The sequence below is a fragment of the Ceratotherium simum genome, chromosome 13, assembly GCF_057802395.1.
Source record: "Ceratotherium simum simum isolate JZ-2026a chromosome 13, ASM5780239v1, whole genome shotgun sequence".
NCBI lineage: Eukaryota > Metazoa > Chordata > Mammalia > Perissodactyla > Rhinocerotidae > Ceratotherium > Ceratotherium simum.
This window is the reverse complement of record NC_141912.1, coordinates 7224557-7251609: the sequence shown is the minus strand read 5'-3', so window position 1 is coordinate 7251609 and position 27053 is coordinate 7224557. Positions and strand designations below refer to the sequence as shown.

At 50.5% G+C, this 27053-nt stretch overlaps 1 protein-coding gene across 6 annotated transcripts in view; it reads right to left on the bottom strand.

The window, feature by feature from the left end:
- Nucleotides 1–2567: 2567 nt before the first annotated feature.
- RREB1 (ras responsive element binding protein 1) overlaps nt 2568–27053 on the bottom strand; it is a 176519-nt gene continuing 152033 nt past the window's right edge. For 5 of the 6 annotated variants that reach the window (XM_014788763.2, XM_087437954.1, XM_014788760.2 and 2 more), the window contains 5 exons: nt 25102–25291; nt 20748–23661; nt 13867–14031; nt 7445–8266; nt 2568–5980 (listed from right to left, as the gene is read on the bottom strand). In XM_014788763.2, the coding sequence (XP_014644249.1) occupies nt 5460–5980; nt 7445–8266; nt 13867–14031; nt 20748–23661; nt 25102–25291 (4612 nt within the window). In that variant the 3' untranslated portion in view covers nt 2568–5459. The remainder of the gene's footprint in view (nt 5981–7444; nt 8267–13866; nt 14032–20747; nt 23662–25101; nt 25292–27053) is intronic. The other variant, XM_014788765.2, reaches the window with a different exon arrangement.

Sequence of the window (27053 nt, the reverse complement as noted above, 5' to 3'; positions counted from 1 at the left end):
AGCTCACTCATCTGATTAGTCATCTAATCCTGTTGGTTCCCCTTGAAAATACACCCCGAACCCAGCCTCTTCTCAACACCTTCACCCCGTCACTCTGCTCTGAGCCACAGCCATCTCCTGCCTCCACTACTGGGACTGCCTCTTGATGATCTCTCTGCATACACCCTTGTCCCCCAGCCCACCGTCCACACGCAGCCAGCGTGTCCCCCAGCCCACCGTCTGCACGCAGCCAGCGTGCCTCTCCTCGTCCTCCTCCGCTGTGGCCCCAGCCCTTGCTCATTCCTGTCCAGGCATAGTGACTTCTGCAGGGGCCTGGCATGCTCCCCCGAGGGACTTTCTCTCTGGGGTCCTCCGCAGGCATCTGCGTGGGTGACCTTCTTACTGCTTGCTGTCCTGAGACCATGCTGGTCATCTGCCCCGTCCCTCCCCAGCCCCACCCCTCGTGGCCCACTCGCCCTTAGACTTGCACCAACTGTGTATCTTCCTCATCTAGTCCGTTTACTGTCTCCCACCGTCAAAACCTAAGTTCCACGAGGAAAGGATCTGTTTTGCTCCATGCTGTCCTCTCCGTGCCCAGGACAGTGCCTGGCTCACAGCGGCTCTCCAGCAAACGCTTTGTTTACCAAACGCATACCCGAGGTTACTTGGACCCTGGGAAAGAACAGACAAGTAGAACACCACCGAAGCTCGGTTTAGTTCATAGGCCTGCGCCGCGTCTTGACAACTACAAAAGTAAAACTGATCTTTAAACATAACTGCTTTCATTTTCCCCTTCTAAAAGGGAAAGGAAACGTCGAGAAGAGGGTCGAAAGGGAGGAAGCAGAAAGAGAAGCACAGCCTCTGGCTAAGACGGCCCTTGGACACGTGAGGCTTACCTCTGCTTGACTGGGATTCTCTGAAGGCACAAGAGAAAACCCAAACCCCATTTTTCCCCCAATAAACAGATTGTTCTTGATGATGAGGGTCATTATGTAAACCACTATTGGAGCCAAAAAATAAAATCTGCAAAAAATGTCCACTCTGCAAGTGCCTAACTCCCTTCCTCTTCCAGGACAGCTGCCTGGAGAACTGGACCCCACCTGAGACCCGGGCTCTCTCCACCATCTGTCCGGGGTTTCAGCCAGCACACTGCCGGGCACAAAAGTTCAGAACAGCCTCAGCCGTGAGGCAGAGAGACAAGCCATCCCCGGAGAGAAGGGTATGCAGGAGAGGGCAGCTCATTCCCCGGAGGCCCGGGTGGGCTTACATCTGGAAGTGGGGAGGCAACAGCCCAGACGTACCGCATTTGCTGGACATCAGACCTCTTAAGTGACAGGCAGAATGCTGCTGGTAAATTCTATCTTCTGACCTCCTATCTGCCTCCTCCCCACGTAACTCAGACCTGGGGGTTGTGCTCGATACACGGCCGACGCTGGGTGGGTGGAGGGGCCTTTCCCACAGGGCTGCGCTCCCGTCTTTTCCATCACATGCCACAGGCACCACCCCTTTGCTCCTCATACTGAGCAGGTACAGTCCAAATTCCATCAGGATTCCACCCACGTGGGGGCTGTAACTGTCGCTGTCGCCGGCCAGCAGCACCCACCCGTGATAACTGGAGAGGTTGGGGGCTTGTCTCTTGTGAGCTCTTTATCTTATAATCATTTCCAAGTTATTGAGTTGTTTCCTTTAATACAAGTTCAGGCCCCCCATTGGTGTCTCTTCACAGCCAGCCTCCTGGGGCTGGTGAGGGAGAGGTATCTGTAATTCTGTGTGTGCGCGTGTGTGTGTGTGGTTGTGGGGGGGGGGGTGCAGCAGAGGCCCCAGCAGAGGACCTCCAAAGCCTTAAGGACCAGAGCATTGCGACTCCCCTCTCGCTGTGATCCGGCACTTAGAGCTGAGCACAACACATTTTCAGCATCGTCTATAATTAGCTTCCCTGAACCCAGCTGCCTGCTGAATTGCTTTTTGAGAAACACTCCCGGCTTAGAAGATTCGAGACTTTGCCCATAAGCTGCTTTACGGTAGCAGACCTCCCCCAAACGTGGGTTTGGACCTGCTCTATCCAGCCCTGGGGTCACCATCCTGTCCAGGCTGCTCCTGTCTGCATGATCAGAGTCTGAGTTATGGGAGTCCCCTTCCACCCACGGGCAACTCGATCCCTTATAACTGGGAGGAAAAGGCAGAGGCCGAGTGGACTTCTCAGGAGTTGCTGCCCAGGAAATAGAATTGCCGGCTTTAGCTGTTGCTAAACCACGACAGAGTTGCTGCTGCAGGCCCACTGGCCTGCCCGCTGCCCCGGAAAGGACAGCCCTGTGCTCCAGGATCAAGTCACGACAACAGCCAACAGCGTGCACTTCGTAACTCCACCCTCTCCCCCAGGAAGCCCCCCAACTGCAGCTAAGTGAGCTCAAGAGGCTTCTTTTTAAAGATGCTGCCTGGGTGACGGGGTGCTCCTGGGAGCCCGTGCTGACTGGGAGGCAGGCCTGCGATTCCCCCGATGCCCCAGCACCCGTGACCTGCTCTGAGCAGGCTGCGGTTTGAGGGCAGGACAAGCTGACAGCATGACAGCAAATCACAGGACGGCCGTGTGACCGGCAATCTGCCGTTTTGAAATATAACATTTATTGCTTAGATGGTTTGATACAGAACAGCTTTTCTTCTCATTCTGAATTTGGAAGTACTATACACTGAATACAAAGAGGAACAAAAAGTACCAAAACCAAACGTGTGATTCTGTTCTTGTGGCATAAACCAGTTTTGTACATAACCTGTAGCAGCAGTTTGTAAGTTCCCTTTAGAAAAATATGAATTCTACACATTTATTATTGTTTCCTGTTTAATGCATGGGCTGAAATCACTAGGATCAACTTCCTTCTTGAAGAAAGAGAGGAGGACAGAGAGGAACGGAGGGCGGAAGGTACGATGAATCTTCCTGAAACTGGCATCCGGCTGCGCGTAGCTTCCCCGGGGCTGTTTGCAAACATGGCCCTTTGGGTTGTTTGTTTTGTTTTCACAGCCAGGAGTTTCATGTAGTGATTGAATCTCAGCATTGTGTCCATAATTCAAAGAGAAAAACAAAAGAGAAAAACTTGCACCTCAAAAAACTTTTTAGAAGATCCATATATATATATTTTTTTTGTAAAAGCCCTGAGAGAAGGAGAAAGAGAATCAAACAAAATGTCTAGAAACAAATTAGCTGGACATGCAAACTAAGCTATGATTCACCCAGAGTTTAAACAAATCACAAATTTCACAGTTTAATATTGGGGGAGGGGCAGAACAACAAACAAATAATACATTTCTCAACCTCACTAATAAAATGTGGCAAGACCTTATCGACTACGAGGGGACAGATGAAGGCTAGATAAAGCTTTAAATCAAGAGTGATTATTGCGAGCTGCGGCCCGGCCGTGCCGGAGCCCATTCCTGCTACATCTCACCTCGGCGGAGAGTGAAGTCGTGGCTTCTCCCCACAGTGTTGTGAGTTTTAGTGTGGGGAGTTGCAGAGAAAAACAAAACACAAGAAACCCCGAATAACAACAACAACGAAAATAACGACAATCGTCATGAAAAGGGATGCAGGAACCGCTTCTGACGCAGCAGACCACACTCGGCGGGAAGTGAGACACGGGGATCACTGGTTCTGATCTGTATTCACCTAGAGTAAATAAAACCTCGTTTTGAAACTGGTTCATACATCCCTAATACAGTTAAAAATCATACATACCTCAACCTTTTTCCTTTCACATGCAAAGATATCACTTTTCATTATCTCAAGAATATCTATCTTCCTTTGAAGTCTGGGCGGTTGGATTTTGGCCACCAGAAACTGGTACGGAAGTGGAGAGAAAGGGGTCTGTGTGTGTCTGTGTGCACAGTGGCACTGAGAGCCACACAGCGCCAGGGTCCTGGGAGGGGCGGTGGGGGTGGCTCCCCAGGGGAAGGCAGCACAGGAGGCCCCAGGAGCACGAAGGCTCGGGCATCCCAGAGGTCTCGGCTGGAGGACAGGAGGCTGAACACAAGCTCAGCTACAGTAGGATCTGTTCTCTTCACTGCTGGCGGCTAGAGGGAGGGAAGTCTACTGCCTGCATAGGATGGATGCTCATGCAAAAAACCCTGCCTTTTTGCACCCAGGGGTTCAGGTTATTTAAAGAAACTAGAAACAGCACGTTTATCTTCAAGCACCAACCCCAACTTGCAGGAAGGTAAATATCAATCTATGCCTCATCTTCCATCTTGCATGTGCAGTTTTATTACCAGTAGTAGTAGTATTTCCTCGCTTTGCAAATGACAGTAGCACAGGCGGGTAAGGCTTGGGCTGGGTTTGGCAGGAAGACCGGCGAGTAACAGGTCTCCTCGCTGCCTGGCTTTCTCAGAAGGCCCAGGCGCAGGACCCTCGCTCTCCCCTCTCTGAGCTGCTCCTCAGCCGCAGGCACGGGGACCGTCGTGGCCCCTGCTGGATTCTGCAGTCACGGAGGAAAGGCTTGTCTAAGTACAGTAGAAGAGCTACCACCCGAGGGCGCCAGGGTCAGCTGAGGGCAGACGCTCACACGGGGACCGGGAGGCCCAGGTCTCCCAGGACAAATATTGCCCATTTGTTTCTGCTGACTGCAGAGACCAGCAAACTGATGAACTAAAAATAATAATAATAATAATATTATTAATACATATACTGGAAGGGGGGAATCAGCTATGTGACATCTGTATATGTTTTCTATAGGTTAAGTTGCCAGGGTAACTCTTCTCTGTAAGTTAAGAACGGATGTTCTGAAACTTGAACAGTAATAGCGTGTCTAACGCTGAAAGAGTGGAAACATGTACGAGGTTGAAGCTAGACTCTTTCCTGGTTTTGGCTTGAACCAAATTGAAAACCTTCATCAACCACATCCTGCAATACGGAGGACCGAATTACAGCTCCACCACGTAGCAAAGAACAAAAGAAAAGGTCTATTTGAGAAATGAGCATCTTATCCATGTTTCCTCTGGTAATTTACATGAAATTCACATCATTTTCTTCCAGTTATTGGCTATGGGGATCCAAGGGCATGTTTTTTTCTTCTGTTTCCAGCTCACAGAACAAACGTTACTATCACAGATTCGCAAGAACGAGCTCACACACACCAGTACAGAAGGTAACATTAATGCTTAAATGAAAAGGTCATCTCCAAGTAATTCATTAAAATATTTGCTTTGTTTTTTAAAAAGTCATGCTGGGAAAACACAACACCCAGGCTGACCCCGAAGGACTGGTAAGTAGTTAAGGCACTCGAGTCGGATGTGCTGCGTCTCCCGCACGGGGACGTGTAAGGCTATGGCACCGGGTGAGACGGCCTGCTCTGGCTCATCTCTTCACTCTCTCTCTCTCAATCTCTCTCACTCCCCGAAGCTGAAGAGCACTGAGGAAACCCCGTGAAATATAGATTCAGGACACTTTGCTCTGCTGGCTTTCGTCTGTGTGCTGGGGAGGACAGGTCGAGCTGTCATTCCATCCCCAGGAGCGGCGAGGCGCCATCGGCTGTGGCCAGGATGGGGTGGGCTGGCCTCTTGCTGTGCAACTCCAGCAGGTCTTGCACAAGGGCCGCCGGGCTCTCCCGGTCAGCATCACCCTGAGACGCCTGCTCCTTGGGGCTGCCCAGGGAAGCGGCCTTGGGAGCACTCCTGCTGGCTTCAGCCTGGCCAGCACCAGCCGTCCGACCCGCCGCCCTCTCTTCCCTGTGGCTGGAATCCTTGGTGGCATTGGCTAGGCTTTCCTTCCGGCTCCGGGTGATCGCCACGTGGTTGCTGGCCGGTAGAGCTGAGTCTGCCTCGTTCTCCGAGACAGGGTTGTTGCCGCTGTGGGTGGACTCGCTCTCACTGTCCTCCTCACCCCGCTCGTCCTTGTCGCTGTCCTTCCCGTGGTGTTTGGCATGCCTGGCTTTCTGGTGGACCCGCTGATGGCGAACCAGGCTGTGCTTCAAGGTGAAGGTTCGCTCGCAGGTCTGACATTTGTACGGCCTTTCTCCTGGAATGATGAGAGAAAGAAATTATGTTTGTTGACAGTAAGGCCACCAGTATCCACCTCCTTGTTCTGCGTGAGATCAGCAGCCATACGAGCAAGCGAAGGGGCAGCGGGTGGCAGGGGCCAGGACTCCCTCCTACTCAGGGGAAACCCTCCTAGTTGTCCAAACTGGCAAAAGAGGGAGCAGAAGTGTGAGGGGCCAGCCCGTTTCTCTTTCCCTTTTCTCTCTCAATCTAAGCTTTTCACATACTGATCCAGGGACCAGAATCTCCGAAGTGGAGGCCTCAGGGACATCCAGAATGGCCTGGAAAAAATCTCGTGGAAGGACAGCAGCAGTGTCTCTCCCACAGTGAAGGCCCCATTTCCCAGGGCTCTGCCCAACAGGGGCCCCTCCTAAGTCAAAGGCTCGAGATACTCTGTGTCCTGATACGGAGCAGCTGGGGCTTTCCCTCCTGCTCACAACACGGACCTGCGAGCAGCTGAGAGCACCAGCTGCCAGGAGCCCAAGAATATCTCTCTGTTGGGAGCCAAGCACAGGAGCCTCCAAATCCCCCGAGCACAGGGCCGAGCGGACTGCAGGAGGCGCGGGGAGAGTGCGGGGAGCGTGTGTGCACCGCGGGCTGCGGCCAGAGGGAGGAGGAAAGCCGAGAGCAAGCCACAGGTTTTTTTTTTGAAGCAGGGGGTGGGTGGATATGTTTGCATCTTTTCACTTCATGAGTATATCCAGGTCTCCTTTTTACCAAAACATCGGTCCCTGCCTTGGGGTTTGTAGCCTCGACCCGGTAGGTGGTGAGTTCCTGGAGGAGCAAGGACGTGTGTGAGCAGGGGTGCCCCGACGTGCCTGTGTGGCAGCCAGGTGAAGCTCCCTCTCGGTTACGTCAGCCCAGCTGCTGCAAAGTGGGTCTGCAGCAAACTTTCCACCTGACAGCTAACGACGCGGCCCGGGTGCAACAACAGAGCCTGGAGCAGCGAGCGCCACAGAGCGCCTGTCCCTCCCGCCTGCTCCCCGGGCCACCCCCACGGTCCTTCCCGGCTCAGGACTTGAAGAGACCACACGCCCCAACTGTGCAGCACCCACGTTCTTCTAGATGCTCAAGAGACAGGGCAGCCATCATCTCCATTCTAGGGAGAGGAAGACAGAGGCTCAGAGGGAAGGGACTGACCACAATGCTCTCAGAAACACCAATGCTGAGGCACACTCTACTGCCTCCCTGCAAGAAGCCTGTACAGTCCCAGCGCTGAGAGAACAACTCGTTGAACCCCTACTTCACCACGCTTAGCGGGCACACGTGCAAAGTCAGGACGTTCTCTCCCGCCTCCAGCCTGGGTTTCCACCAGTGCTTCAGGGGAGGCTCCTCCTACAGACTGAGGTGGGCCAGAGGGAAGAGACGGGAATCAAACTCGCCCCCTGGGGAGGCGTGGGAACCAGGTCGCTCCCCAGGCTCCCGCAGGGGCTGCCGCCCTTACCTGTGTGGGACCTCATGTGCCGGGTCAGGTCCTGCAGGGACCAGAACCTCTTGTTGCACACACTGCAGACCTTCTTCCTCTTGTCGGCCTTGCTGGCCACGCTTCTGGGGGAGTCTGTCTTTGGCTTCTTGTCATCGTCACTCTTCTCTGAGGACTTCTTCTCGGCTGTGCCCTCCCCGTCGGAGGTGCCCTCCGCCTCCTCGCTCTGCTTCTCTGCGGAGGCTTCCGATGAGGCCTCTCCCTCGGCCGGGAGCTCCACCAAGGGGTTGGCAGTCTTCTCCTCCGGCTCAGGGGCAGGGGGCGTGGCAGGGACGAGCAGTGGCCCTTCGGCTGCTCCGCTCACCCCCTGGCCCTCCCGAGGAAGCGCATCCTCCTCCTTGGACTCCTCGCGGCCGTGAGCCTTTCTGTGGCGGCTCAGGGTCCCAAGGAACTTGAAGCTCTTGCCGCAGATGTCGCAGGCGTGCTTCAGGTCCTGCTGGGTGGAGCCTCCGCTGCCCACGGTGCCGGCGTCGCCCTCGGCCAGCTTGAAGCCCATCAGCTTGCTGGCAAGGTTGAGGTCTAGGCTCTTGTTGCTGACGGTGTCTTCCTCCGGGCCGTCTGTGTCCTCGTCCCTCTCCTCCATCCCACTCTTGTCCTCCTGCTCCTGGCTCTCCTTGGCTCCCTTCTCCTCCCTGTCTACAGGCTTCAGCTCCTCTGTGGGGAGCTCTTCTTCGACCTGGCTGGGCTCAGAGGCTCCCTCCGACGTCGGCTGCTCTTTCTCCCGAGAGGTGAGGTCCAGAACTTCACCTCCTGCGGCTGATGTCTCCACGTCTGACTGGCTGTCTGTGGGAGCAAACATAGGGCTGAGGTTGAGACCAAATGCCACCAAACATGCTCCTTCCAAGGGTTCTGTTGTGACTCAGCTGGACACACCCCCAAAGCCTGTATCCCAACCCCAGCAAGGATTTCTCTCACCCCGAACCCTCATCACTCCTACATCCCCAGAGGGCCAAGATGAACCTGGGGTTAATTTACAAAAGGCAAAAAGAGCCACCACATACACACAGGTTGGGGTCACGGGGCTGGCTGTGCCTTAGAACTCCTGTCCTCCCCTTCTACTGCCCACTAGCTGTGCCCGGCACCCTCCACTGCCACACACAGGGATGGTCAAGCCCCGAGGAAGGTGAGAGCGACTCAGGGCAGCGCAGACAGAAGGGACTGTGAGAGAGGAGAGTGGGTGCATGGGTGCATTCCAGAGACTCACAGCACTAGGGAGATGGAGGAAGCCGAGCCGTAAAGGTTATTTTTCCAGTGCAAAGAGATTACACAAACATGCAACATACACAGGACTACCCTCAAACACTCCCAAATGTGGTATCTGGTGAGTGTTTCCTAGAAATGGCCCAAAGCATGTGTCTGTGCTGTGGGGCACATGCTCTCGCCTGATGGCTCATCTCCAGGCAGAGTTCCAAGGCGAAAGGAGACGCATGCACACCTGGGGGCCTCGCTGGCTGCTGTTAGGACCCCATGTAGGGAGTGGAAACACTTCCTGTCTCTCAGTTTGTTCCTACCTGTCCACTCTCCACAGCAAACCCAGATGTGGGAAGTCTACCATAGTTTTTACAGACCTTCTGAAGGGGTGGCACTGTGGCAACACTAACAACACCCAGCAGAGGACAGTATTTATGAAATGCACCATCTTCTTGTTATTCAGGTTGAATGAGGACTTAATGACTTTTCCATTATGTGCTATGACAGTGAAGCTGTGTGCTGAGACCTACCATTTAACTATAGATCCAATGGCCAATTTAATACTGCAGGCACTCAGAAGCTCCTCCGTGGGTCAGGCTGACGAAGCTCACTGGTTCAGGGCACATATGCTAGATGCACCTCCCTCATTACGCCAGGTCTCTGATCACAGTGCTGGAGCAGATCCATGCACCTGACCTGGGTCCTCACGTGATGGGACCAGATGTACCAGTGTCCACCCATGTCCACCACTGTCTCTGAGTCACATGCTTGATTATATGCCATCAAGGTGGTCCCTGGGCCAGGGACAAACGAGCTGGCACCATCCCTCCCATGGTCACACCTGCCTAGGGCTTCTGGCCTACCTACAACCAAATGCAAGTGGCACTTCCACTCACATCATTTCACTGGTTTCATTCTGACTGGACCTTTTGGCAGCCACTGTTTGAGTATCTCAAAAGGCTTCAGAAGGACAAATAATCATGGTGTGAATATAAAATTTCTAACAATAAATGATTTTTGAAAATTATCCAAAAGTTTAAAGAAGATGAATCCTGAGATATATACACCAATGTCTAGGCCATGTTCTAAGGAAAACCTAGATGCTCATTTTCTTGAATCACTCTAATAGGGAGTGATTCAATAGGGAGCACCTATTAAATGGGTTTTGGTATAAATTCTGTAATAAAAAAATACAGAATGCTCAGTTTCTTGTTTGTTGGCTTTGTGGGTAGTTACATTAAAAAAAAAGGCTTAACTCTGATTACTTCCTATTTGTCACAGTATATTCTAGGCGTTTGCTCTTAATTAAAATTTTTTCACCAAAGAACATGGATTATTTTTAAGTTTAACTGTAATAGAAGATATTTAAGATGATCTTTTTTTTTTTTAAATTTTTTATTTATTTTTTTTCCCCCAAAGCCCCAGTAGATAGTTGTATGTCATAGCTGCACATCCTTCTAGTTGCTGTATGTGGGACACGGCCTCAGCATGGCCGGGGAAGCAGTGCGTCTGTGCGCGCCCGGGATCAAACCCGGGCTGCCAGCAGCAGAGCGCGCGTACTCAACCGCTAAGCCACAGGGCTGGCCCTAAAATGATCTTGAAAAAAAATAATTAACTCTGAAACCAAACCCAAATAAATATACTAATATCCGATTGTCTCACTCCTGGGCCCGCCCTCAGTGTCAATAATGGAGAGTTCACCCTAAACGCCAGAGAGGCGAACTCACCTCCTCTGGTGAGCAATGGGGGCTTGGCTGTGCTCTACCCAACTTCCACTAGGGGGAGTGTTTTAGCAGGGCAGCCGTGCCCTTCAAGTTCCCAGCAACTTCAATCGATTCTTATCAGTGATTCTTGGGAACAAGAGACTTATCCTCTTTTTGTCTCATGAATATCCAGCTTATAACACCAGGTCCTCTTTTGATTCCCACCATTCTCAACCACCCACATTTCCAAACGCAAGTAGCTGAGCTGATGACTTTTGTAAGCAATGCCACCTACCTTAAAGTGTTAATTCTCTGTCCCCATCAGTCCCTCATTTGTGATGCTAAATCTAAGAAACTGCTAGAGGAAGCAGACAGAATCCTGAAGGCACTAGTAGATAATAAACCCGCAGCTCCTCCTATGGGAAAGTGAAGACTTTCATGTCAGCTCAACAACGAAGTATGTATTGCTTCCTAGAAATTCCATGTTTCTCACGGAATAACCTAAATACCTAATCTGATTGGGCAGCGGCACAGCTGTGGAGGAAGTTGCTCGGTCTGTACTTCACCTACCGAGCAGCAGAGCAGCACTTCCTGTGGTGCAGTCCACGCTGGCATGTGCGGCTTCTGTGCTGGTAAGGGTGGCCACCATTAAGGGAAGGTTTAAAAACTTCACGTTTATACTGATGTAAAAAGTCATACGTAGGTGCCTACAAATATGAAGGCTCCTACAGGCATCAAGGAGGAAGAACCACGAGTATTCTCGCAGGGCACCTCTCTGCCCACAAGAAAGTGAATGAAGAGCTTCAGTTTAACTTTGAATGGCCAACATGCCCCTTTAAGCTGGAACTGCCCCATGGTAGCATTTTTAGCATTCCTTGGGGGAAAATCTAGGGTACGTTTTTGTGAAAGGCCTTATGTGATTGAAAAAGTCAGACTTATGTTATAAAACATGTTTAGGGATTTTAAGAAAATGCAACCTAGGCATATAAACCTAGAAAACCCAGGAACTTCCTTGGTCATTTCCTGCCCTTGTTCTTTTATGGTCCTCCTCCAAGGCCTCACTTTCTTCACTGGAGGGAGCCCTGAAAGAAACTTCCACTCCCCGCAGCATGCTCACCTGGTTTTAAAACTCTCCTTGAAATCACTGCACTCCCCCCTCCCTCACCCCCTTCTCCCCCTCCTGAATCTCAGACCTCTTTCTCACTATGGATTGTGACCACAATTAAACCAAACATATATTTTCTCTTCGCTGGTTTTACATTGCAACTTTCAGTGAATTTTCTTTTTTCAGAGGCCTTGACCCTTAAAGAAAACCTATACCACTTCTGGGGCAGGGTGGCGGTGGGGGACGCTCTGATGGGATTTGGAAAAATTGGAAAAACAAAACTCATAACTGCAAATTAAAAACATAAATACACCCTCAATGTAAAACTTGGTGCTGAACTGAAGCTAAGATATAAATTCCAGTTAGCTTTGTGTCTGCAGGCTTCTCCAGCTGTCCCCACAGACATCAGCAGGGGTCCCAGGTCTGGTGTTCCTCCATATGATCAAGAAGCTGCACCCAAAATGTGCATCCAGCAAATGGTTATTACACTTTAAGACTACTCTGCAAACCCGGAAACCAAGGGCTCCCCTCGACCACCTCAATTACCCGCTGCTCTCTCTCCTTTGGAACCACTACGGACAGAATCACATAGCTGCTTTTTTTTTTTTTGTGAGGAAGATCAGCCCTGAGCTAACATCCACGCTAATCCTCCTCTTTTTGCTGAGGAAGACGGGCTCTGAGCTAACATCTATTGCCAATCCTCCTCCTTTTTCTCCCCCCAAAGCCCCAGTAGCTAGTTGTACGTCATAGCTGCACATCCTTCTAGTTGCTGTGTGTGGGACGCGGCCTCAGCACGGCCGGAGAAGCGGTGTGTCGGTGTGCGCCCGGGATCTGAACCCGGGCCGCCAGCAGCAGAGTGTGCGCACTTAACCGCTAAGCCACAGGCCGGCCCCACACATAGCCGCTTTCTTAAACTAGGCTGAGGGAAAATGTGCCGGGCTAGTTCTGCCAGCCTCCCTGTGGGTTTCCTGGGGTTGAACAGCAGATCACCTAGCAACCTTTGGCTCAAGGGGATCCAAGTCACGGCAAGATTCTGTGGGCGTCCATACCCTTCTTTACTCAAAGATCCTGGCCAATTATGTGGCATGGGAAGCTAGAAGGAGGAGCCAGCGAACCAGCCTACACTTTTATGTTCTTAGAGGGTTTGATCTTAACCAAAGGGCCTGGCAGTTCAAGGGCTTGTTTCACCAGGGCTCAGTGGGAGGTGTAGGGAAAGCACAGAGGGTTCCGGATCAATTCCTCTTCCTGGAAATGATACCCATTCAGATGTGCCCCTCTCCCCCTGTAACTGAGATACAGACAAGGGGGTTAGGGGCTGGGATTAAAGCCCGACACTGACTCCCAGTGCGGGAGAGGAGGACTCCCAGACAACACAGCACCCCACCCCCACCCAAGTCTGAGGGTGAGAAGCACAGGACACAATTACAACCCTAGAAAAACACATCTCAGGGGGAAATCACCTCAGCTTCAAGCAATGGGGAAACGTCAAGCTTTGAAGATTTGTAGAACTGAATCCATACTTGCAATGCTGTTATTATTAACCCTTGGCCAACTAGCCGTGTGTCTAAGTAACCTGCAGCAGCCAATGTTTTGTTTTGTTTGTTTTGGGGGGTGGGGGACGCTGAACCCCAGCAGCTGGAGATAACAGAATGTACTGAATAGAGGACACGAGTAAATACAGAAGCTGTAAGGAAAAAAAAGGTGGCAGGAGACGCACTGGGCAGCCGTTAATTGCTCTGTGGGGGGCTGGAGGAAGGAAGCACATATCAGCACATGAGAATAATACCCGGATTCAGGTCAAGCAGAGATGTGATTAAAGAAAGGACATGCAGAGTGCTTTTTCAAACAAGACAAAGTTTTTACTGGGAAGAGAGTTATTGAAAAGAAAAACACCCTACCCTGCCCCTCCCCTCCCTGTCAAGGGCTGGGCACCACTAGTTCCTGCAATACCCTGACATCTGAGCAAACCCATCCCTGCTCTGTAGGGTGCAGCAGAGGCTGGGGTTGGAGAAAACAACACCCCAGGCCTTGACGGTTTCACATCCCTTTTAGATGTGCTCCTATCAAGAGCCTGGACTGCACACCCTCCCTCACATCCCCCCTCCAGCGGGCCCAACAGCATGAACACAGACCTCTGCTGGGAGGGTGACATCTTCCCTAGCAGCTCAGAAAAGCAATCTAGGGGCACTGTCCCTGTTTCCCAAATCCCCATCCTGCTCACGCTCCTGGTCCTCGGCAGGGCCCGCCTTTCTGGACTGCAGAGTCCTACAGAGAAGTGGAAAAGGCAGCCCCGCCACAGCTCGGAGGGCTGGAGTCAGCTACAGCGCTAACGGAGCGCTCCGAGAGGCCCTCCTCTCTCCCTCTCCATCACCTGGAAGCACTACCTGTGCTATCATGGGGTCCAACATCACTCTCTTTTGACTGGGGGATAAGCCCGTTTCTTCTCAGGGAACAGTTGGTAACTCCGTGTTTGCGTAACTGGTGGCGTTCACAGTTAGATTTGGTAGAAAAGAAGGCATCGCATTTTTGACAAGGGAAGGGTTTCTGACCTGAAGCAGGAAAAAAAATATATATTTATCTGGCTTTCTACTGCAATGAAAAAGAAAAGTCGCTTTCGATTCACTTTCCTGGGATTATCATTTGTTCCCTCCCCTCCTCCACCCCTTTAAAAAAATAAACAAAATCTATTAAAAAAAATACTGAGAATATCAACAACTCAGGTGATTGTCTACCCTTATCCTGAGTGGAATGGAATGAAGGTCTTATCTTCAAAATACTAAAATTTAACAACGAACCCAAGATACACACGTTTAAAGCAAAATAACAGTATAACAATTAAAAACCTTAAATAACAACAAGTGAGTGAAGGGAGTTTGGAGCACAGCAAGAAAACACCTGGAGTCTGTCACAAAGAGAAGACACTTTTAGTAACTCCCAGCATGACAAGGACTATGGACGCTGGGAAATCAGATGGGATGAAGGAGCACGCCTAGGGGCCTTCCTGGAGGAATCTTGAAGTCCCTGGGTGTCTTTGGGACTGGCCCCTCCTCCTGACCTAGGTGGGGCTGGCCCACCACAGCAGACCAGAAGTCAGGGAGTCTGACTTCCCAGGACTCCTCCTGTCTGACCTGCTGAGTCATCCTGCAGTGACCTCTGCCCAAGGTCACTGTGGTTCCGGCTGTCGAGACAGAGGAGGTCTGCTCTAAGAAGCATTAAAGCTTCTTTGTTCCCCTGCTCTAAGCTCCTGCTCCTTAGTAAATAAGTGACCAACAAATAACTGAGTCTGATTAGGAGATCACGGTTCCACTCAGCAGACCTGCGCATGAAGAGAAGCCACTGAGCAGCCCTGTGCTACCCCAACTCCACGAATGGGGTAACCTGCTGAGAACGGAGCATGCCCCTGCCCCCAGCAGTTATCTGCTTTGGTTTGCCTGCCTCTCCTTTTATTTGGATTCCTTCTGTACTGTAAACACCATGTTTCAAAATGCAAGCCAGGCTCCTCTGCAATCTCCTGTATTTACGGGGATGATGTGAGGGGCGAGCAAGGGCCAGGGTAGAGAGTGAGGATGGGAAGAAGAAGGGGAGGAGGAGAGGGGAGAAGGGAAGGGAGCAGGTGGGCTTCTGGAGAGAGAAGGGGGTCAGTCATTTACTGGATCACTGGATTCTTCTGTTTTCCCCCATCGCCAGATGCTAAGGTCCCAGTTTCCGATTTTACAGGAGAAAAGGTTTGTGTACTAACAGACATGACTTCAATGCTGCAGCCCAGCACTTCTGTCTGGTAACCTTGGGACTGCCACAAACACACATGTCCAGAACTGGCAGGAAAGTCAACCCCACAGCTCCCTCGAAACGCCCATCTCGGGCCCTTCAGCCTTCCACCTAGATCACTATCCACAGACGCCTGCACCAGCGCAGGTGCGCAAGCCCAGGTGCTCACTGCCAACGCCAGGGGCCTGGCGCCTGGGGTTCGCAGAGGAGAAGGAAGGACTAGCACAACTCCGGGATCACTGTAACCGCCAAGTTTGAGCATGAGTAGTAATCAAAGAAAGGGGACATTTATTCCCTCCTGAGCTGAAAGACCCCTTCAGAGGATGGTTCCAAATCACTGGTGGAGCAATTTTTAAGAATACAGATGCCTGGCACAATCAAAGACCACAGAATCAGAAACCTGGGAAGGGTGGAACCAGAAGCCCAGAAACCTGGCATGTGAACTTGTAAGGAGCTCCACAAGGGTCCCACAGGATGAAGTGGAGAACCCATCGCCTGCCTTTACAAAGCTCAGTAGGTGTTTTCCGCTAAATTTATAAAAATGCCTACCTTAAAAAAAAAAATGATGCTTTTGTGTCGACTAGTTATAAAGTATTTTAATGTTTGTGTACCTTTCAAATTTCTTCTTGCTTTTCACTAAAAATTGAACAGAATATTTAATAATTATTCGGGCTCCATTTTAATAAGTAAGGAAAAAAATACTTTTCCTTTACTACCTTATTGTCAAAAGGCAACATCACAGCTTCTCCGAGTCAGGCCAGACTGAGAGGAAAACAAGTCAGAAGCTCCGACTGTGAACTGGGACATGATTCTGGATCTCAACTAAAACAACTGGTTTCTTGCTTCTATCTGTTGCATGATTTACTCTGTAATTCTCACACTGGTGAATGCTTCACTTTTGCAGCTGGTTTGGATAGCCAGGCTGATGTCCCACAATGATGAAGATTCATATTAAGGCTAAATTCAGAAAACAATTCAATGACATGAAAGTACTGTATCACATTATGGAGAGTCCCAAAGTGACAACTAACAAGAGTCTTTACAAGTTCACATTTCACCGCGTAAGTCATACGTTTTAACAGCAGTGTGCTCCAGGTTGCATCGACAGAGGAGAAGATGAGCCCTTTCTGTATTTTATAATTGTATAGGTTTCAAAAAAACTTGTTGACTGGTAATCTATAGGGAAAGTATTAAGTGATTTTATTTATTTGGTAACTGCCACAAATTACTGCTTTAGCCAGGGGTGTTTTTAAATGTAACCACAAGGAGTTACCTTTGCATCAAAGACCTGTGACATCCCTCCATCCCCAACGTGGGTGGTAAAAACCACCAGCCAGCCCGTTTTCACTCTCACAGAACAGTCAAGAAATGAAGAGAGAAATTTTATACGAAATGACGTTATCTGGCAGGCACTGGGGCAACAGTGAGTAGAAGAATGAACAATGACATGGCCTCACACCCTCAGACTTCTCTCCATCACCCCTCCACCCTCTCAGTGAAGGTTTTTTTCCATATTTTTTTTCTTTCTGTATTGGGGGGTAGTGGGGAGAGGGCTGGCTGGGTAAAAATGGCCAAAGCTGCCACTTAAGAAAGTTTAACCAAACACAACCGGTGTTAGAGTGCCTTCCACACTTAGCTTTGCACATCTTACTGATTTCAACTCTGAGGCCTGCTGCCTGTGAGCAGTGGGTAGGAGAGGTGAGTGGCGAGGGTCCCAGGCTGGCAAAGAAAAGCAGTTAAAACCAACTGTGAGAAAGTGAGCAAGCCAGGGAATCCCAGATTGTCAGAGCTGGTGGGCACCTCAGGCATCCCAGGGTCCCGACCCTTTCCTTTTATGAGGAAAGGGAGGAGAGGAGGAAGATTAGGATGGAGGCGGAAACGGACTGGCTGTGTTTTCTGGCACTCACTCCTCCACCTGTGGCCTAAAAACATGAGATGCTCACGAGGGGAAAAGGAAGGAACAGTGAACTGTCCTCTCCTAAAGAGGCAACACTGTTCAGGCAGAGAAGGGTAAGTGTCCCCAATCAACGGGACGCTATGGGCTGGTAGAGGGTGGAGAGGAGCGGAAGAGGAGATTCAGTCGTGTGTGGAGAGCATGCCAGGGGACATGAAATATGACAGCAAACGCCAGCTTCCTCATAAGACACAATTCCTAGAACCGGAGCCATGTACAGAGAAAGGCCTGAAACCACGTACCCCTTGCCTGTAGCAACAGGGAAGCCCTAGATGGACACTTGACATCTGGTCTACTTAACACTGCCTGTTTGGGGAGTGGGGTGAACTGGAAACATGTCTGTGAGACAATGTATAGACATTATGATAATTCTATGCATTTGCCAAGAGATCGGGAGAAAGCTGACTCTCAAGATACAGACACAGTTCACCTCAAAGCAATCTAAAACTGGACTCTGCTCAAAGCTTCTGGCTGGAACGTGGCTCGATTTTAATGCTACAATTAAAAAAAAAAGCCTCTTCCTGTATAACGCTTGTTTACAGGGTCATTTCAGAGTCCATGTTTAATTTCTGTACTCTTTCACGTGTGCCTTAGTCTTATTTTAAAGTTTCTGGAGGGAGCACCTCACAGAAGGCTAGGCGGCTGAGAGACAGGCAGCTCCGAGGTTCTTCAACAGCAGAGCTGTCTACCAGGAAAACACCACTCTGTGGGAGAGCTGGTAGATCAGACGACTGCCCACGCTCCGTCCAGCTCCAGCGCTCGATGAACGGAAAATGTTCTAACACAGCACCAGACACAGCCAAGTGCTCTATAAAATTATTTAGCAGAGGTGATGCTGAGATTGTCGCTGGGAGCTGAAGCAGGGAGACAGCAAAGGAAGTTAACAGAGCCCAACGAGCGCCGACCTTTACATAGTGTCTGTGTGTGGCTAATACCACTCCACAGTCATTAAGTCTCTGAGGAATAGTATTCTGGTCCACATCTATGTTCTGTCTTATCTCAAACCACTTCCCAATCTTCTGCATCAGGACATGTCAGGATACAGGGAGACCAAAGGAGGCATGCCCTATATGCCTTCAGATAGAGAACAGCCACACCACCTGACCATGGGGCGGCAGCAGGGAATCTGACTCGGGCTTTGAACTCTAGCTCTACCGCTCATTAACCATAGACCTGTAGGCAAGTTACTCAGCCTCTCTGAGCCTCCATTTCCTCATGGCAAAATGTGGACAACATTGCCCTCATGGGAGAGTCATGAAGACTAGCTCTGAAAGCTTTCTCTACCAACCCTGTACACAAGGATAACCCCACAAGTCAAGCCCACCACCACCACTACACGAACATAATGTGATAGGATGTCAGGGAGCAGGCCGAAACAGACACAGCCATTAGAGGCACAGTAACTGTGCAGGGAGAAGTGGCAGAACATGTTCATATTTACATCCACCCCCCCCACCTGCCTTAAACAAACCTCCCATCTTTCTTGCTCAGTTTCAGATGCTACCAAATTTTAAACCAACCAGGACATTTTGGCATTCAAAAGCCAGGCAACCAAAACGACTGGATTCACAAGTGGGAACTTACATCAGGCACCTGCAAAGACACCTTGAAAGGAAATACCACTTGCTCCAGCCCTCTTAGACAGACTGTCGGCTTGTCGAGAAGAGAACATCCAGGAATAAATGGCCCATCTGGGGAAAATGTGCACAGAATGCCCCAGCACAGCGCTCCTAGCTGGAGGAGGGCGGTGGGGAGGCCGGGTGATGGCAGGGCAAGAGCCACCCTCACCATCTGATCCAGACCATCTGCTTCTGAAAAGCGGTAACAGAAATACTCACTTCTCCAGAGACTCTGCAGGCGACAAACAGGTGTCACCCAAAAAAGGGTAGCAAAAGAGACTGCTGTGTGGGCCACCTTCTCTTTAAGATGCATCTTCTCTCTGAACCACTTTCTTCATTAGACCTGTTATTTTACTTTGTCAGGCTCAAATGATTTCAAACGGAAAGAAAATGACGGCCTGAAAAATGCAGCATATACTTTAGAAATCTAGAAATTCTGTTCTCTGTTAAATGAGTCCTTCATGGACGGGCACATCTGACTTGCTGCCATTCCATTCCTGGATTTGAGGCCTATCACACCAAAAAGAAAAGCTGCGTGTATGCTGCACCCGGCCTCAGAGACTCCACAGCTTGCTCTCCCCTCCCCGCCTCCTCTCTGCACACTCTCATTTCACAGGGTAACTCTGTGACCTCATTCCCACCATCTACCTCATTAGTAGAAACAGCCTTCTTCAAAGCTTCACGTGATGATCAACCCCAAATGAAGCGTTTCCACCTGGGTACAGAGTGCGGCTCACACCCAGTTCCCACTACCCTCCCCTCACCACACTGTAAGCTTTCTAATTACCTAGGGTTGCCAGATATAGCAACTAAAAATACAGTTCAATTTGAATTTCAGATAAATAACAAATAAGGTTTAGTACACCCCAAATATTGCATGGAAAATATTTATACTAAAAATTGTTGCTTATTTGAAATTCAAATTTAACTGGCATTCTGTATTTTATCTGGCAATCCTGTACCATACGATTCTTTATTCGGTTTTAGGTCCTATCAATATTTGGGTGGTATCTCCAAAAGGTTAAGGATCTTACCCAATTTATCCTTAGTGCAACAATATAAATCTTGTATGAAATTCAGTAAATTAGAATTAACATGACAGCTATATGATCACTTGACCAGAAGTAGTGGTATAAAATTACTTAAAGTGCATTCCTTATCTTAAACTTCTCTTTAAAAATCAACATGTAGAAACTCACATTTGAAAAATATTTTTGGGCTATCCTTTTGGTAACTGCAGTCTGTTACTTAGACGTTATTTACATCTGTGTGTTTCTCTGGAACAGCAGACAATTTTAGTGTAAATAAAATTTTAAAAAGTTCTAAAACTACTTGTCACTGATTTTCACAATAAACGGGAAGATGCGACTGCCTTAGTGAACTGAAAGATAACTGCAAAACTTGCGATATTTCCCTTTACGAATACCTGGTGGTCAAAAGAACTTCACAGAATGCTGAAAATTTTAAAAGCTGCCTTGAGGACATCGAGATGCAATTTCTCCTGTCAAAGCACTGAGTTCCTTCTGGCCCAACACCTCAACACAAAGTTCCACTTCCTCCTAGCTGCCTCCAGGCGTAACCAAGTAAATAATTCCACTACCTGCTCCAGAAGGCATGGGGGCCTATGACCACGTTCACCTACAAACACCTTACGTTTCACACCTCCCTTCACCAGCCGCCCTTGGAGGGCTCAGACAATGGGAACAGGGCATTCTGGTTACAAGATGACAAGCAGAAAAACTCAGGGCACCACCAGGCAAGCTCCCTGCTTCTGAGATTGAGAAAGAAGAGAAACTAAGAATAGGGTCATGGAAAAAGAGTCCCACCCTTTCGACCCCCACCCCTTGTTTCCCCTCATCCGGCCAGACAGGCCACAGCCTCCCTGTGGGGAGGCAGGACCCATGGCCTGGCGGGCCCCTCTTACCAGTGTGTGTGAGCATGTGCCTCTGGAGGGAGCTGGCCCAAGGGAAGACCCGGGGGCAGTGGGGACAGTTGATCTTCTGCAGGCAGTTGGCGTAGGAGTTCCGCTTTGCCCTCAGCAGCTTGTCTTCTGGGGGGCTACCCTGCTCTTCATCACTGGGCCCGTTGTGGTCAGCAGGAGCTCCAGCCACCTCATCCTGAGCATCATCCTCTGCGGTCTGCAGAAACGGACTGAACTTGTTGGTGTCCGTAGTGGCCAACATCTTCTCTATGCTGGCAAACTCCCCACTCGAGTCCAGGTCCACGCTGCCGCTGCTGGCTCGCGGCCGGCTCCTCATCCCCTTCTTCCGGCCCCTCTTCTTTGACAAGCCAGCTGGCCCCTGCTCTGTGGGCGAAGCCGCCTCTGGGCTGTTGGCAGCAGGCGGTGAGTCGCTGGGTTCTTTTGGGCTTGTGGTGTCAGTGGGGGCAGTGGCGGCTTTAGGGACAGTGCCTCCTAAGCTGTCTGAAACTGTGGTGTTACTGCCAGCACTGACGGGACCGGGATCAGCCACCTTGGCTTTCAGCAAGGTGGGGGCAGAGGACACGGATGAGATGATCTGGGCAATGGAGGCCAGCGGGGGCAGCTCTTCGGTCACAGAGGGCTTTGGCAAGAGCAGAGGAGGCTTAGGGCGCAGTGGCCGCAACAACGCTGGGCTGCTTATGAGGGTGGAGTTGCCCAAGATGGGGGAGCTGTTGACGATGGCTGAGGAGTAGATGGGGACAGCAAGCTGAACAGAGCCCTGCAGGGGCTGAGTGTGGGCTTCCAGGATGGTGGCTGCCGAGGTCCCCACTGCAGGGACGGTGGGTTTTTCCAGGATGCCGCTGGACCCCCCAGGCACCGGCAGGGTAGGGCACAGTGGTGGACAGGGCGAGGGCTGCTCCCCACTCCCTGGTTCCTGCTCAGACTTCTTGGCTTCGCCGGGAGCAGCTGTCTCCTTGTCTCCTCTCCTGAAGTTTTTGGGGATGGACAGGTCGATGGGCTCCATGGAGCAGTCATAGGGGGACGAGGAAGAGGAGCTCAAGAAGGAGGAGGCGCTTTCCTGCTTCACTTGGACCAGGGCCAGGCCCTTCTGGGAGAAGTCCAGGGGCTCGTTGAAGTCCACCGCCAAGTTGCTGGCGGGCTCCAACTTGACTGAGACGTGTGGAGGCGGAGGCTGGGTGGGGCCCCCGTGCAGAAAGCCGTTCTGTGGCTCCAAGAAGGTGGCGAGGGGTTTGCGCTCGCCAAAGGCCCCACTGCCGTCCTCCATCCTCCCCGAGGCCTCGGCAGGTGCCTCCGCAGGGCCCAGGCCTTCGGCCGCTAGGACGTAGCTCTCGATGTCATGCTCGGGCACGTGCAGGTGCTGCTTGAGGATGTGGTGGATGCAGTTGCGCTTGGCCGAGAAGGCGGCGCTGCACTCCTTGCACTCGAAGGGCTTGCGGCCCTTGGGGCAGCCGCCCAGGCCGCGGCCGCAGTGCGTGCGCATGTGGATGCGCAGCGCGCGGTAGTGCTTCAAATCGTCGCCGCACAGCCGGCACACCGTGTCGGGGGAGCAGAAGGCGTCCACCACCTCGGCCGCGCTGCTGGTCACGTACTCGATGTTCTTCTCGATGTCCTTGCGGGTGGCTTTGAGGTGCTTCTTACGCAAGTGCCGCTCGCAGTTGGCCTTGACGGTGAAGGGGTAGTGGCAGATCTTGCAGATGTAGGGCCGCTCACCGCTGTGCGTGCGCAGGTGGCGGATGAGCGCAGCCTTGTCGGCGGCGATGTAGTCGCAGATGTTGCACTGGTACGGCGAGATGCCCAGGTGGGAGCGCACGTGCGCGCGCAGCACCCCCGAGAAGGCGAACACCTGGTTGCAGAAGCGACAAGGGTAGAGAACCTTGCGCATGGCCGGCGTCTTCTTGCTGCTGGGGCTCGTCATGATGGCTTTGATGTCCCCCTCCGTTATCTCCTGCTTGATCTTGGCCTCCATGCTCAGGGGCAGCAGGGCCTCGATGATGCTGTCCTGCTCCAGCTGCGTCTTCATCTCGGCCTGGCCTGGCAGCTCTAGGCGCGGCTGCTGCAGGAAGAGCTGCGCCGCCGCGTTCGGCTGGGCCCCGGACTTGGACTGCAGCAGGTGGGCGTTGGAGGCCGCCTCCACGGAGCCTTTGAGGAGCTTCAGGGGCGGCGGTGGGAGGCTGGGGCTGATGCAGCCCGGGGATGCCTGCTGGGCATTGATGAGAGGGGGGGGCGTGGAGGTGGCCACCACTGTCCGTGGGGCGACCAGGGGCTTTGGCTTCAGAGGGGGCATGTGCTTGAAAATCGCCTGCAGAGGGGTGGCAGGGGCCTTGGAGAGGGGTGGAAGACTGATTTGAGGGGGAGCCGAGGCTGCCATCTTCAGAATCTGCTGGATGTCTGCCAGCTCGATGGCCGACTCCCCGGAGATGGGCTTGACCACAATACTACTGTCTGGCTGGATGATGAAGCCCTTCTGGAAGGGCTGCAGGGACAGATGCTTCATGCTCTCCTTGGTAGCGGGGAGGACTGTGAGAGAACCGCCCAGAGAAGCAGCTTCAAAAGGAGACAGGCTCAGCATGTTGGTGCAGCCGGGGTCCTGAGGTAGCTGACACTTGAGCGTCTGGAGCTGTATTGCTTGGTTGTCATCTGGCAGGGGCTCCTCGGCAGGGCCAGGCCTGATGTCTTTGGTGTGCTGCAGCCCCAGCAAGGCCAGGAAGGTCTTCTGGTCCAGGGCGTCACCAGGCAGGGTCTTGGCCTGCAGCCTTTCCCGTCCCTGGTCTGTGGCGAGGTGGGTCTGCTTGTGCAGGGCAAGCGAGGAGAGCATGGGGAACGCCTTGTCACACGTGTCGCAGACGAAACGGTGCTGCTCGCTGATGCACCTTCGCAGGTTTGTTTCACACCAGGCCTGCATGGAAGCCAGGTCATCGAAAGCAAGGGGGTGAAGAGGAGGGTTTAAAAACAATCACTCAACTGAGATGTGAAGGTCTTAGTTGTACAACTACCCCAGTAGCCAGCCCTTCTCCATAATTTGTAAGGAGCCGACCTTCCCTGCTTGCTAACTCAGAGACTAAGGAAAACCACAGAGCAGCTGAAGAATCATGTTTGCTTGATGAATGACATCAATCCCTAGGGTATCTCAGCAGGGCAGCACTGAAGTACAGTTAAGTAGTAATACCATGAAGGTAGCATTAATCCTCTTTTTAAAAATGGGTGCCTTGCAAAACTAACTGATGGTGGGGGGAGGGAGGAGGGCGAAAGGGATAATTCGGCACGTGTGTGTGGTGATGGGTTGTAATTAGTATTTGGGTGGTGAACATGATGTAATCTATGCAGAAATAGAAGTATAATGATGTACACCTGAAATTTATACAATGTTATAAAGCAATGTTACTGCAATAAAAAATTTAAAAAAAAGAAACAATAACATAAAAAAGAAAAATAAATGACAAATTCTGTAAAAAACAAAAAAACAAAAAAAACTAACTGATGGTGACTACCTGCCATCAGTGGAGACCTGGCTACCTCTGTGATTGTGGAAAAGAGGGCACGGCCTGGGAAGGGGCACAAGGGAGCACCATCTAGTGCGTTACACGAGTGTACAGATATGGGCATATATGTATGCATGTATACATATGGGTGTATACATATGGAATAATTAATTGAACTTGAGGCTTCTGTACTTGAATAATTTCACTGTTGATATCTTCTACCTCAATTTTTTTTGTGTGTGTGTGAAGAAGATCAGCCCTGAGCTAACATCTGTTGCCAATCCTCCTCTTTTTGCTGAGGAAGACTGGCCCTGGGCTAACATCCGTGCCCATTCTTCCTCTATACGTCAATTTTTAAAAACTGGAAAAAATAGTTTCAAACTAGCTTCAGGAGGTGTTTTATAAGCAGAGAACAAATATGGCTCAGGTTAATAATGACCCAAAACATTTTTAATAGAAACTACAACACTGGAAATATATAACTGTAATATGGATATTAAACAAATATTTAAAAAATACAAACTCAATTGGGATAGGGCTGGGGTGGAGGCGGTGAACAATTCACAACTTTAAATCCAAATGCCCTAAGAATGGGCAAAAAGCACTGATGAGCTAGACTCATATGCAAGTTAGTATGAAATGCAACACAAAACATAAAAGGCCACCTACCCCTCCCAACTCAAAGACCCAATGAAGACTGAAAGGGCCAAGCTGAATTTCAAGAGAAAAGGTGTTATAAAGAAGACAAAACCCAACTGACAACATTTTAAGGAAAAGAAAACCTCAGGGTGTGGAAGTTTAGTCTAACTATGTGGACTGTGGAAATGGCTGTCAGCTCCATGGGCCAATCAGAATACCTGAGAAATCCGAGGAAACTTCCTACAGGAGAAGTCAGTGAATCCTAAGTCGTGGAAGCCAGCAGGAATAGAAGGGTTGTTCTGTATGAAAGGCCTTCCCATTGCGTCCCTGGGAAGTTGTTTGTGGACAAGTGCATTGTGGCGTAGCAATCCTCGATGTGTTCGAAAGGTGACGCAGCAAATATCACATCTAGGAGAAGAAAGGGACGGGATATGAGGCAGCAGCCAAGACAGAGCTTCCACCTGTCCATTAGCCTTCTTATATTTTATGTTCCTTCATTTCACTTGAGCAAAATAAAAACGATATGACATCAAGAAGCCAGTCTTGCTCATGGTTAGCAACAAAAAACTCTTCCTTTAAAAAATTATATCCTACCAACTTTTGGATAGCCAGTCTTTGCAGACAGCACAGGTGTGTCCAACGAGAAGCTAGCTGGGAATGTGAAGCCAACTGGTGCAGGCCTACTTGTTCTTACCTGAATTATGCGACGTGGAGTGACCATTTCCCTCCCTCAGCTCAATGGGTTCTAATTATCAAAAATGTTTAAAAGTCAAAAAGCATGAATTTATACAGCATCTACAGCGATCACATCAGCATCCCTGGCATCTGATCAGGATAAAATGATAATCAAATTCTCCAAGTGAATTAGTAGCACGTGACAGTGATTATGTGTTCAATTCTGATACTGTTACCATATATCTGAAAAATAACAGTACCTCTAAGTACTGAGCCCACGCTAAGTGCATGGCATCCTACTGGGGCAGTGTACATGCCCCCGCAGGCGGGTGGGCATCCTAACCTGCATCTCACAGATGAAAACAATGAGGCCCCAGAACATCAAGCAACATGGCCGAGGTCACACGGCAGTAAGCAGCAAGGGCAAAACATGAGCCCCTCCCACCTTCACCTATCCCAAGGCTTTCCTAGAAAGACTCCCACAAAGGCAGTCCATCCAAAGGTCATCATGCCTCACTTCAGAGATGGCCTCCGACACCTTAAACATCCTGGGCCAGATGCATAACAAACACCATTTTATAACGGCGTGTCTCCCTTTTCTCTACTTTTCATACCAGTGTCGTCTTCTGGATCTTCACTGAGAACAATCTTAAAAACCAATCATTATGATATTATCCACATCCCCTAGACTGGCATTGACTACAGCAGCTACTAGAGTCACATGTGGCTATTTAAATTTTTAATTTTCCTCAGTCACTGTGGCCTCATTTCATGGGCTCAATGGAGTCAGGCAGTACAGACCTAGCACATTTCCATGATCGCAGAAAGTTCTGTTGGACAGTGCTGCATACCTAGCATCATTCCAAGTATGTACACGTACAAATGCATTTGACCTTCACAAAACCTCTAAGGTTGGTCCTGTTATTGTTTCACAGAGAAAGAACTTGGGGCACAGAGGGGCAAAGCAACCTGCTCAAGTTTACACTGTATACACCTTAATGGAAACTTTTTTTGCTTTGAAATTCTTCTCTGGAAATAAAGAGATAACGAAATCACCCGTGAAGCAGCTGAGCTCATTTTCATCTAGCGTTGAAAGAGAGAAGTGCCAAGTATGTGCAACTCTGCTTTCCTTATCATGCGGTGGCAGGACACAGCAAACACGTTCCTGCTGTCTGTCCAGCTCTCCTATCTCCACCACTAACTTGGCTGTATCTCGCCATCAAGATTCCTGTCATCATTCAATTAAATTTAGAATACTGGGTTCCCACGAGCCACTCAAAATGCAAAACTCCTTTTGAAGGAATTCTCTTTGAGCTCACCAACTGTGATAAAGGCTCTGGGAAGGGATAGCTTCAGAGAACCCAGAACACCTTTAGGTACTGAAAGTTCTCACAGCCGTGGGCCCAGACAGCACAGCTTCCTTCTCTCTCCCTGGCCCTGTTCCCCAGCAAATCCCTCACATGCAGGCCATGTTCTGGGGGGACAGATCCCAAAC